The sequence below is a fragment of the Amaranthus tricolor genome, chromosome 1 (genome assembly GCF_026212465.1).
Source record: "Amaranthus tricolor cultivar Red isolate AtriRed21 chromosome 1, ASM2621246v1, whole genome shotgun sequence".
Taxonomy (NCBI): domain Eukaryota; kingdom Viridiplantae; phylum Streptophyta; class Magnoliopsida; order Caryophyllales; family Amaranthaceae; genus Amaranthus; species Amaranthus tricolor.
The window spans coordinates 3697345-3710865 of NC_080047.1; the positions used below are offsets into that span (position 1 = coordinate 3697345).

Genomic DNA, 13521 nt, shown 5'->3' on the forward strand with positions numbered 1-13521 from the left:
CTTATGTGTCTCATTTTCTTTTATGGTCAAGTCATTTTAATTGTCCCATTTCTATTTTTGATATGGGTTTTTGACTTTTATGCCCTTAGTAGCTTTATCCTATTTTTAAGCGTTTGCGTTAGATCACCGTATTGCGACACAATCAACCCGTAAACTGTCCACGCTACAGGGCAGATCCAGTAGTACCATACCCACCATTTCGGTATCCTCTGAAAAATCGTAACCAATCAAACCGATACTTATACTTAGTAACACACTTTATTAAAAATTTCAAATTTTTTTTTGCGATGTTTCATAGAATGTCGATTAAAGAACTTACCGGTCTAGGAATGAAAAAACCCGAAAAGAGGTTGAAGAGAGCGTAGAAAGCAGCCGCAAAGACGGAAGCAACTTGGTGATTCGGTGTGATCGAGACCGTCATCATTCCGTAGTATGTAAAGTATAGGAAGGAGAATAATGTTATGAAGAAGAACCAAAAGAATTTTCCAGCAGTCCATTGGAAACTCATCATAGCATAAACTATGATTGAATAATATGCTGCTTGAATGAATATGTAAGGAACTTCAACAACCACCTGCAGGATTCGGAGCACCAGATTCACATCAGTAAAACTATATTTGTCTCGAATGATCATTGAAAATTTTGTCGAGATTCAGACCTGTGAGATAGCATATGGCAACGCAGAATACATTCCTGCAGCTCGTTCTCTGTAAAACACGGTTCTTTCGACAGCAACGACTGGCTGAACTGTTCCACAGTTGCAGATTCCGACAAAGAGTACAGCAGCATACATGGCTCCGATAACTATGTTTAGACTATTCGCATTATCCCTGTCAATTTACGAATAAGTATAAGTGATCAATATTCGTCACATGAATATGATCCGATCCTAAAGACAAATACCGAAAAGAACACTTACAAGTTAGTTCCGACTTTCCAAAAGATAGCTCCAACGATTAGAGCAGCGGACAAAGTGAAGAAGTATCGGACAAGATTGTAACTCGGACTTCTCCAATAAGTCATCCATTGTTTCCAAAGACACGACTTGAATTGACCCCATGTCGATTGTGCATATTGAGTCGGGAAGTACAAGTCCTTTGCTCCTGGTGGTGGTACGCTTAGTTCCTTTACGAGAGCCTTGTTTCTTCTGCTCGAAAGTAAAAAATACAAGGTTAATAAAAATAGTTATCGATCAGTTTAAACAAGACATATTTCGGAATGATTGATGAGCTTACTGGTAAAGCGATGATGACTTATAATACTCTGCGAAGTCCATTCCTAGCCTTACTTCAGCAGCAATGGAGCTCACTTCTAGCATCCATGTCGCGGGATTGTACTGATCGGTAATCTTAGAAACTCAGCCTATCCTATAATAAAAAACACAAATTCTCAAATGAGATGGTTTTATGATTAAATTATTTCTGTACTTATAGTCTGATTTTAAAGTGATCACTTCAATTTCTAAAGTGGTCAATTAGCAAAACGAACTGATTATATGAACTCCTCTTGTGGTGAGACGGTGTGATTCGAGAATTTGTTAAAAAAAAAGAAATCAGCAGTACCCTTTCTTTCAGGGCAACGGAAACCACAAGATTCAAAGAATTCAACAACATGTTCTCTTGGGCCTTGATAAACAATCTGGCCTTCTGATAATAACATGATATCATCAAAGAGTTCAAAGGTCTCAGGAGCAGGCTGAAGTAAAGACATTAAGATTGTTGCGTCTGATAAATGGGCTATTTGTTGCAAACACTTTACTATTTGGAATGTCGTGGAACTATCCAGCCCAGTTGATATTTCGTCCATGAATAATGTCTTTGTTGGCCCCACTATCATTTCACCTGCCATTAAATATTTTGGATTTAGAAAAAATCGTTAGATATATGAGCTAAATAGCTTAGCTAATACAAAATAAAAAGAAAATAAAAATGTGGGCTTTTTGGTTTGAGGTCATCTCTTTGAGAGACGATCTCTCTCACAAGAGTAATTGAGGAAAAATTGTTAATACTACTCCATTAGTTTTTATTTTTTATTTTTTTTTATTTTTTATCATAGGCTTGGCGAAGGGAATGTGAGATTTGATTTTAAGACCTTATCTGCAAAATATAAAGTATTTTTTAATTGAGACAAGATATGATTCTCACTACTCTATTAGTTTATAGGACTAAATTTGTAAACTAATTGAAACAAACTTAAATGGAAATAAGTAAAATTTTATAGGAATAAAGGGAATAGTAATTTTGTTTTCATTTGTTATAATTGTATCAATATTAGAGTATTTGACAAAATTACATTTTAATTTTTATAATTTACTACAAATACTTATTTATTCCTATTTTACTTGTTATAAACAACTCTCAAGTTTGTATATACTTCTTTTCTTTATCTACTACATTCTACATATTAGAAAACGTTATACATAAAAAAAAATGAATTCAAAAAGCATTTGTAATTAAAGAGAAAATAATTTATTATTTTAATATAGACTAAACAAATTAATTAATCAAATTTGTTCAAAAAGTCAAATTAAAATATATTATTTTCATATGAAAAAGTAAGTATTCCATCTAATGGTTTTGGACAACCACCCCAACTTTTTTGTTATTGCTATAAGAGAGCTACTTAATAAATATTCAATTTTGAACTAGTAAGATTTGAGTACCTAATTAATACCACTAGCCTTTAATTATTCATATTTTTATCCATAAAAAGAACCAAATAAAAGTAGCTACTTTTATCTAAACAATGTTAACTATTTTTCTTAATTAATTAGTAATGGAGATTTACAATCAACTTTTCTTTAATTAACAAAACAAAATTAATAAATAAAATTTATGTCTTTATTTTTGTGCTTCTAATTAAATGATTATCCAAATGTGGACAAACATAAAGTTTGGCATTGGGATAGAATTAGTGTTATCATCATTTTCAATTTTTCATAGAAATGGTTGTTGAGAGTTTAATATTACAAGAAGTTGATTACCAACGTCATATTCTTATAAACTAATAAGATTAAATTTCATGTGCAACAATTTCTTGTTAATCAATTGGTGATAAAAGACATAATAATTTTTTAATCTTTTGTGGCTTAAAAATTAAATTTTATTGGGTAAGCCGAGTTTGGTATTGAGTAATAAATAATTAAATATATACTATTTATCACTAGCGAATAATATTAGTATTTTCGCACTTTCTTTTATTGCATCTGAACCAAAAGCGCTTGTAACTCAATGAATAGAGCATCTGCATGTTGAGTAGAAGGTTTGAGGTTCGACCCCTATTGGATGCAGGTATTAGCTGAGAGGGTTTATCGACTGCGCACATTCTCTTTACTCCTTCCTTAAGATGAATATGTATGATTTGTCGGCATCTTTCAGAAAAAAAAAAAAAACCATTCACCCGAACTCTCTCTTGTTCGGGATACAAAAAGTGTACTTTACCTTTTTTTTATCCTATCTAAATGGTCAAGGGTTTAGGTTGTCCATAAATTTAATTATAAAATTTAATTCTCATTGATATCAATTATTTGCTAGGTTAATTTTATTGTAATGAAAAACAATCAATAAAAGTGTGAAATAGAAGGGTGTATTAGTACTAGTAAGTAAAAAAGAGAACCTGTAGTAACACGTTTCTTCTGTCCACCAGAAATACCACGTTGCATTTCATCACCAACAAGTGTGTCACGACATATATCCAGCCCTAATATCTGTTCCATTGATTAATTAAATAATTAAAGAGTATAAATTCCCCATTATCCAAATTATATTACTAATTAGTTGCATAAAAATCATTCATAATCATCTTTAATAATACTATATATTTTCATTTAGACTTTTAGGTTTATGCTAAGGACCTACTACTTGTTCACAATTGACATTCAAACGGTACAATTATCATGATAAATTATAAGGTGTATATTAAAATATATAATAATATGTTGTTAGAATATATATTATTTATTTGAATATGCGACTTTTTGTTACATTGGCTTTTAATATTAATATAATGTCTAGAAATTAACTCAATCTAAAATTTAAATTGATGATTGAAGTTTTTAAATATGTTAATTATTAAAAGAATTTTTAAAATATACTCCTATGAAGGATAATGATATTAATGAGATTAATTTGAACTTATATATTCTAAATGCATGGCAATTATTAGAATTATTAGTTTGATATTAGGCAAAGTTACGTAGATCTATGATCAATAAGTTTAATAAATAAAATAGATTTATTTAGTAAATAATTATACTACAAAAAAAATTTAAACTAATAATTTTCATAAATAAAATATTGGAAAAATTACCCTGAATAATACGAACTTTCACTGATTTTCCTACAATAATACGAACTTTCAATTAACCATGAATAATACGAACTTTAATCATATTTCTCGCTAGCATACATGACCGGTTCTTTACCTGGAGAAACGGTAAATTTCCTATTTCTTCGTTATGCTAACGGGAAATATGTATCAAAGTTCGTATTTTATTCATAGTTAATTGAAAGTTCGTATTATTGTAGGAAAATCAGTGAACGTTCGTATTATTCAGGGTAATTTTTCTTACTTAGTTTTATCGGCCAAAAAAAAATTTTAAAGGAATGAGTAAGTTTACCGGTAACAGGTAAAATGGTATGCCAGCGGGAAATATGTATCAAAGTTCGTATTATTCATGGTTAATTGAAAGTTCGTATTATTGTAGGAAAATCAGTGAAAGTTCGTATTATTCAGGGTAATTTTTCCTAAAATATTTATAAAAAAGTTTAATAGTTTAACTGAGACAAGATTCAATAATTTAAATTATTAAGGTTGAGAAAGACGTGGATTTGGTGGCTACCACTCCAACTTGCATGAAGAAGTTAAGTGAAAAAGAGTTGTTTACCAACCCAATATTAGAAACTGAAATGAAATTGTGTACATAACACCTACTTAAATATAAGACCAGTGGAAAATATACTGAACATGCAAATCCATATCTAGCCACATATAATAAGATAGTAGGTAAAGTACTATTTTTGACGATTTTGGTCAAAAACATTATTACTTTTATGTTGATTTTGTCGACCTAAATTTTTGGATTTTCTATTAAATGGGACCATTTATATTTAATTACCAAACAATATTTAATTACCAAACAATAGCTTAGCTAATACAAAATAAAAAGAAAATAAAAATGTGGGCTTTTTGGTTTGAGGTCATCTCTTTGAGAGACGATCTCTCTCACAAGAGTAATTGAGGAAAAATTGTTAATACTACTCCATTAGTTTTTATTTTTTATTTTTTTTTATTTTTTATCATAGGCTTGGCGAAGGGAATGTGAGATTTGATTTTAAGACCTTATCTGCAAAATATAAAGTATTTTTTAATTGAGACAAGATATGATTCTCACTACTCTATTAGTTTATAGGACTAAATTTGTAAACTAATTGAAACAAACTTAAATGGAAATAAGTAAAATTTTATAGGAATAAAGGGAATAGTAATTTTGTTTTCATTTGTTATAATTGTATCAATATTAGAGTATTTGACAAAATTACATTTTAATTTTTATAATTTACTACAAATACTTATTTATTCCTATTTTACTTGTTATAAACAACTCTCAAGTTTGTATATACTTCTTTTCTTTATCTACTACATTCTACATATTAGAAAACGTTATACATAAAAAAAAATGAATTCAAAAAGCATTTGTAATTAAAGAGAAAATAATTTATTATTTTAATATAGACTAAACAAATTAATTAATCAAATTTGTTCAAAAAGTCAAATTAAAATATATTATTTTCATATGAAAAAGTAAGTATTCCATCTAATGGTTTTGGACAACCACCCCAACTTTTTTGTTATTGCTATAAGAGAGCTACTTAATAAATATTCAATTTTAAACTACTAAGATTTGAGTACCTAATTAATTCCACTAGTCTTTAATTATTCATATTTTTATCCATAAAAAGAACCAAAAGTAGCTACTTTTACCTAAACAATGTTAACTATTTTTCTTAATTAATTAGTAATGGAGATTTACAATCAACTTTTCTTTAATTAACAAAACAAAATTAATAAATAAAATTTATGTCTTTATTTTTGTGCTTCTAATTTAATGATTATCCAAATGTGGACAAACATAAAGTTTGGCATTGGGATAGAATTAGTGTTATTATCATTTTCAATTTTTCATAGAAATGGTTGTTGAGAGTTTAATATTACAAGAAGTTGATTACCAACGTCATATTCTTATAAACTAATAAGATTAAATTTCATGTGCAACAATTTCTTGTTAATCAATTGGTGATAAAAGATATAATAATTTTTTAATCTTTTGTGGCTTAAAAATTAAATGTTATTGGCTAAGCCGAGTTTGGCATTGAATAATAATAATAACATCAACAATGATAAAAATAATAATAATAATAACAACAACAACAATAACAATAACAATAATAATAATAATAATAATAATAATAATAAGTACTCCCTCCGTTCCTTTTTGTTTTCCATCTTACTTTTTGCACGCATTTCAAAGTAAATTTTGAGCCTCGATATCTCTTAGTTAACATTATAAAAAATTGTAAAAATTATATATTAAAATTCTTTGAATCAAGACGAATCAAATAAAATCCCACATGAATATATTTTATCTTCAATATAACCTTCAAAAATAAAATTTAAATTTCTCTCTACTAAAATGAAAAAACTTAAAGTAGACAAACAAAAAGGAACGAAGGGAGTATATTATTTCAAAAAAATAAAAAATAAATAAAAATTCGTTGAGTCGCATACGGGTCAGTCGCACAAAACCCGCGACTCGGCCGCGGCTCAGTCGCAGATTTTGTGCGACTGAGCCGTGGTCGAGTCGTGAGTTTTGTGCGACTGACCCGCGTGCAAATCACCTTATTTTATTATTTTTTTCTTAAAAATTAAATTTAATTAAATTTGAATGAATATTACCTCGATTATTTGTTTGCGGTTTGATTTTCTTAGCTTTTGATCTACGAATTTTATGTTGTAATTTAATGTTTCAAGAGTGATAAAGGGGTTATTTAGTGAGGTTAGAGTATACCGTATATATAAGAAATTTGAAGTTCAAGGGTAAATTCGTAAATTTATTAAAATAAAGGTGATGATAAAATAAAAAGGATTAGTATGCTTATGGATTGTGATATAGAATACTTTTCTATCATTCATTACTTTCTTGTTACTTTTGAAAAATCAACACGCAATACACCTAGTGGTAGTACAAGTTACCAGTAATTGATTGGACATTTTGCATTTATTTTTCATAGGAAAAAATAATAGTAGTGGTTTTAGAAATTTCGTAGCAAAAGAGTGCAAGTCCAACAAAATATGTTAGCCTTATAATACTTTATATTCACTGCCCAAATTTACTCATCATATCCAAGAATTTTCTGAACCTGCATATTTCATTGCCCAGAATTTGTATTCTTACTCTAGACAATACCAAAATTTAAATAAAAAGAAAAAAACCCATTCTAAGGGGGAGATGGATGTTTCTGGAGGTCTTTCATTGGTTCAAACTATCTTAGACAAGCTGGGTTCACCAATTTGGAGGGAAATTGAGTCCATATTGGGTGTTGAATCTCAGCTTGTAAAACTCAAGACAACCATTTCCACTATTCAGGCTGTGCTTCTTGATGCTGATCAAGAAGAGCTTCATCAGCAACAGCGTCGCAGTCATGTTGAACGTGACAGACTCCAGAGGCTTAACGATGCTCTTTACAAAGCTGACGACTTATTTGATGAGATTGCTACTCTTACATGTCGTAAGAATCTCATGTCCTCCAACAAAGTCAGCAGAGAGCTATGTCTTTTCTTTTCTAGCTCTAATCAGCTCTATTCTGCTTACATTTGGTCTAAAGAGATGAAAAACATCAGGGAGATCTTGGATGAGATCGTCAAAGATCATCAACATGAGTTTGTTCAGAGAAAGTCGGTAACTCTTGAGCCGTGGCGGATGGTGAGATATGACCCCAGGGAGACTCACTCTTTCTGTAGAGAAAGTGATATTATAGGCAGAGAAGACGACAAGAAGAAAGTGATTAACATGCTACTCAGCAGCACTTCTGTTGAGAAAAATGTATCCGTTATTAGCATTGTTGGAATTGGAGGGCTGGGTAAAACTAGTCTCGCCCAATTAGTTTATAATGATGCAATGATCCAGACTGAATTCCCTTTGAGAATGTGGGTTTGTGTTTCTGATGATTTCAATGTTGGGACGCTTCTTCAAAAAATTATAGCAGCTGCACAAAATCAACACCTGAGGAATGACGGGCAAGAACTGAATATGACTATGGACAAACTCCAGAGTAAGCTCAGGGAAGTACTTAATGGGAAGAAATATCTTCTTGTTTTGGATGATATTTGGAACGAAGACTACTGTAAATGGGCTGATTTGAGTGTTTTGTTGGAAAAAGATGGGAGCGGTAGCAAAATTCTAGTCACTACTCGCTCTAATGGGGTGGCGAATATTGTAGGAAGCCGTAAGATTCATGAACTGGGAGACCTCTCTGAACATGACTCTTGGAAGTTGTTTGAAAGAATTGCATTTGAAGGTGAGAACAATCAAAATGAATACGATTTAGTTAAAATCGGGAGAGAGATTATTTGCAAGTGCAAAAATGTCCCACTTGCCATACGGGTTGTTGGAAGTCTTCTTCGAGGTCAAGATACACGTACATGGGAATATATAAAGAACACTGATTTGGTAAACATAAAACAAGATGATAATGGAATACTACCTGTGTTGAAAATCAGTTATTATCATCTTCCGTTTCATTTGAAGAGCTGCTTCAAGTATTGTGCTGTTTTTCCCAAGGATTACAAGATTATGAAGAATGATTTGATTCATATCTGGATGGCACTAGGTTTTGTTATGCCTTTGGATGGACAGAGTCTTGAGGATGCTGGTGATGAATATTTCAACCATCTATTGCAACGGTGCTTCTTCCAAGATGTTGAAAAAGATTCATATGGTGGAATTAAATCATGCAAAATGCATGATTTGATCCACGATGTTGCTAAAGAAATTGCAGGCACTGAAATCTTGTCATCCAACTACAGCACAAGTCATTTTAATGAGAAAACTCATCGCTTTTTTATTGATCTTAATACAATCCTGGAACTGGAAAGTGATGATATTGTTAGTTCTTTCAACAAGATGAAACGAATGCGTTCGCTTTTAAGTAATGAAGTCCCTTCCTACGCTGTTAGCAATTTTCAAGTGAGATATTTAAGAGTCTTAGACTTGCATAGTAGGCGTTTAGAGAAAGTCCCGAGTATGATTGGTCAATTGATGCATCTAAGATATCTTAACCTCTCAGATAATGTATTCCTCACCATGTTGCCGGAATCCATTACTAAGCTTTACAACCTGCAAACATTGAATCTACGTCGTTGTCGGGAACTGAAAACATTGCCACGAGACTTGAGCAAATTAGTTAATCTCAGGGACTTGGACATATTTGACTGCAAAAGTTTGAGATATATGCCTCCAGGGATGAATAAAATGACATCCTTGCATAAGTTAACAAGGTTTGTAATCAGGGGAAAAAGAAAGACTTTTATATGGGGGTCAGGTTGTGTTGGAAAGCTTGAAGATTTGGAAAATTTTACGAATCATGCTGACATTCTGCAAATTTTGGTTAGGAAATTTGTCTGGTATGATGCATTTGAAGCTAAGATATGTGCAAATCTGTTGAGCAAGCATCTCAGGGAAATCGAGATTATTTGGCAAGATGACAACGATGATGACAATGATAGTGAGGAGAATACTAATGCAAAGGTATCGTTACAAGGCCTGGAATCCTGCCATAATCTCTCAAAGATACACTTGGAGGGGATTTTAAGGTTAGAGCATCTTCCACCGTTGCATCATTTACGTCATTTGAAAGTCCTTGAGTTGTTTGGATTGAGGAACTTGAAATATGTAGACAAATATAACATTAGTGAAGATGGGGCTCCTACGACATTGGGAAATACAGAGGAGTTGGTATACTTTCCATCCCTTGAAGAGCTTCGGCTGAAAGATCTAGAAAATATGAGTTTGTGGGATTTTTATAAAGGAGGGAAATCTGAGATTAAATGGAGTAGTGATGCAAATCTTTTCTCATCATATAATGATTCAGTTAATGGAAGATTGAGGGAAGTAGAGATAGATGACGTTGGATATCTTAAATTTGTGCCTTTGGTATCTTTTCATCGCCTTTCTCATCTTAGGATATCCTTTAACGAGAATACAGAGAGTTTGCCAAGAGGGAAGGTGTTCCAAAGTCACCGCCTATGCTTTGTTCGTTCTCTTGATATTATTTCTTGCACGAAATTAAAAATGTTGTCATGGGAAGGATTTTGGGAGCATTGCACTGCCTTGGAGACCCTTTCTTTGACGAATATCTGTGAGTTGGAGTTGGAGGAAGAAGAAGAAGAAGAGAACAATAATAGCAACAAGCATGGAGATGAAGGAGAGATTAGAAAGGAGGTGACACCTAGGAGATTCCTTTCTCATTCTCTTCGTATTTTGACATTATATTATCTCCCAAACCTAAAGAAGCTGCCAAATGGGATGCGCCACTTAACTTCACTCCAATCCCTTGAAATTAGAGTTTGTGGGAATTTGAAATCAATGTCAGAAGTGATGCGCCATCTCACCTCTTTGCAACAACTTAGTTTGATAAGCAACTCAGAGGAACTTAATGCAAGATGCAAGGAGCCAAGTGGTGTAGACTGGCCCAATATCCAACACATTCCCAATATTAAAATTCAGGTTATTATTTTCTGCACTTTTCAATTACTCTTCTGCTTTCAATTTTTGGGTGAAATTTATTGGTTCATCATACTCAAGTTCATACATATGTCGTTGAAGAAGCTTCTTTCTAATTAATTAATAGTCATCATCACTTCATAACATATTATTTATATTCTTCTTAATGCTTCTTAATTACGGGGCCGTAACTAAGTTTTAAAGGGGTAGAATGCGATAGAATTTCGCGCATTTACACACATTTTCTCCTGCGCTTTCACACATTTTCGCGTCTATAATAACAACCTATTACAAACTTATTACATGCTTTTGATTGATTGTTTGAACCAATTTGTGTGATATCTACATGATTTTGATTGATTGTTTGAATCAATTGGTGTGATATTTACATGCTTTTCATTAGTTTTTGAGCCAATTTAGGTGATTATAAATACTCGAAATGAGATATGTATGAATATTCTGATAGATTGAGTATCCTTTTGTTAATAGTGTCAATAAAGTCATAATCCTTGAGTCAATTCTGGAGCTCAAAATAGTTAAAACACCTTCTTGAGTTATTATAAATACAAATTTTCATGAATTGTACACTTATTACTCTAGTTTCGGGGACGAAACTCTTTTTAAGGGGGTAGTCTGTAACTGTAACACCTTGTAATTTATCGGGTTTAAAAAGAAAATATAATAAAATAAAAAAATAAGTATTATTAAATTATATCATTTACATAGATAATTATAAGAAATAAAGTTAAATTTTAACGGTAACGCGTTTTATCGCGTATGTTGTTATCGTGTAGCGTTTCTTTTCTGTTTTAACAAAAATAATTAAAAATATATAATAATTACTTAATTAATTAATTAAATAAATAAATAAAATTTAGGGGAAGGGAAAGGTTGGTCGATTGTGTGGGAGTAGGGGAGGAGTCTTGTAACTACTCTCATAAGTGTGTATTATGGCACATTAAGTTTATTGTTTTAATTGTCTATTAATCCTTAAGCATCATTTGAAAACCTCACCATTCTAAACCTTCAAGTGAACACAAAAATTCAGAAAATTCTTTCCCTTTTGCTCTCTTGTTTCGGCACAATCAAAGAAAAAAAAATTTGTTGTTTCATCCAATCTTTTGATCAAAAGGGTAAGTTTAATTGAATTGTTAATTATAGATTTTATATACAAGATTTCTAAAATGAATTATATTTTATGTTTGATGATATCTTATGACTTTTAAGAGTATTGAGTATTTTTCTTTTATATATGTAATTTTCTCTAATAATCCTTTAATAAACTTTAATTTGTTAAAAGGATTAAGTTATTTTTTTTTTCTTTAAAAAAAAAAAATTTCTTGATCAATATTCTTTAACAAAATTTAAATTTGTTATAAGAATTAAGAATTTAAGTTTATATTTATATTTAAATAAATTTGTTTTATGGTTTACATTTCTCTAACAAAATTTCAATTTGTTAGAAGAATTTTAAATGGTATGGATCAAGTAATGTAGTCATCCAAGAACTTATAAATCCTTTAGCAAAATTGATTTGCTTGAAGGATTGTGTTTATATATATGTCTTGATTTAAAAGGGTGAATTAGTTTAATAATTCTCTACAAAATTTTAATTTGTTAAGAGAATTAAGTATTTAATTTAATTATCATAATTTATGAGATTTTAAGTTTCTTGAAAGATTTTGTGGATGTGCATGTTTCTTTTTATTTGATGACTTATATACTTTGTTGATGGGTTTTGTGCAGACGTGTTCATTCGGGTGTTCATTCATGTGATCGAGTCGGTTTCGGATGGGTGTCATTCGGTTCAGTTGTATTTCGGATCGATTTTTTTCATGTGCGTGTTATGGCGAGTCACACACGGGTCAAGTCGGTTAGTCACGGTTCGGTTGAAGATCAGTTATTTGAGCTGTCGGGTTAGCATCGGTTCGGTGTCGGTTTAAGTTTGTGTCGAGTAGTGAATCGATCTCGGACTGTCATCGATTAATAATTGGTTTGGTTTTACCGGGTACAGATCGAGTTCAGGTATTATTTTCCAGTAGAATTCGGCTACGAATTAATAATTACTACAGATCGAGTCAATATCCGATTAAGTTGTTAGACATTTTTTAATTGATGATAAGATTCCCCTTAGTTAAGGCAAAATAGTTAAAATGCAAATCATTTAGTGATTATTACTTTGTTACTTTTACTTGTTTGACTGTAAGTTAAAATTAAAATTTTATCATTTTTCATCTAAATTGATTAAAAATAGTTAAATAAACATTGACCATTGATTATTAACTTTAAATATATGAAACCAAGTATGTATAAAATTTAATTTATTAAAATTTCTATTACTTTATTAGATTAACTAATAAGATGATTGAATATGAGTCGATCATACCTCTATGTTAAAAATTGGTTTAGGTTTATAGCATTTCGATTAAAAATTTGTTCGGGTTAAGTCGGTTTTAACCGGATCAAGTTCGATTTTGAGCATGACTCGGGTCGGGTATGACTCGGGTCAGTCACTATTAGGTTTGGGTAATCTCGGTTAACGGTTATATGTCAGTTATAAAAACTGATCGCTATTCGGGTTCGATTTACGATTTTTGGTCGTAAATCGGTTCGGGCGCAACTTCGGTTCGGATAATATCGGTTCGATAAACCTAAAAAAGAAACATATTTTCGGGTCGGTTAATTTTAAATTTCGGCTCGGATGTTCGGGTCGGGTCACATTTGAACAGCTCTAGTTTTGT

The 13521-nt window shown here is 31.2% G+C and overlaps 3 protein-coding genes across 3 annotated transcripts; 1 reads left to right on the forward strand and 2 right to left on the reverse strand.

Annotated features, from left to right (window-relative positions):
- Positions 1-163: 163 nt before the first annotated feature.
- Positions 164-1338, reverse strand: LOC130815278 (ABC transporter G family member 42-like). The gene is made up of 5 exons (XM_057681727.1): positions 1236-1338; positions 920-1147; positions 659-830; positions 320-574; positions 164-256 (listed from the first exon to the last, which is right to left on the reverse strand). The coding sequence occupies exons 1-5, from the start codon at positions 1316-1318 to the stop codon at positions 164-166; spliced, it is 831 nt and encodes a 276-aa protein (XP_057537710.1). The 5' UTR covers positions 1319-1338.
- A 153-nt stretch (positions 1339-1491) lies between these two features.
- LOC130815358 (ABC transporter G family member 42-like) lies at positions 1492-3946 on the reverse strand. The gene is made up of 2 exons (XM_057681844.1): positions 3616-3946; positions 1492-1841 (listed from the first exon to the last, which is right to left on the reverse strand). Exons 1-2 carry the CDS (start codon positions 3713-3715, stop codon positions 1492-1494), a joined length of 450 nt encoding a protein of 149 aa, XP_057537827.1. The 5' UTR covers positions 3716-3946.
- A 3395-nt stretch (positions 3947-7341) lies between these two features.
- On the forward strand, positions 7342-13110 carry LOC130799525 (disease resistance protein RGA2-like). The gene is made up of 2 exons (XM_057662644.1): positions 7342-10783; positions 12527-13110. Exons 1-2 carry the CDS (start codon positions 7508-7510, stop codon positions 12554-12556), a joined length of 3306 nt encoding a protein of 1101 aa, XP_057518627.1. The 5' UTR covers positions 7342-7507; the 3' UTR covers positions 12557-13110.
- The last annotated feature ends 411 nt before the right edge of the window (positions 13111-13521 follow it).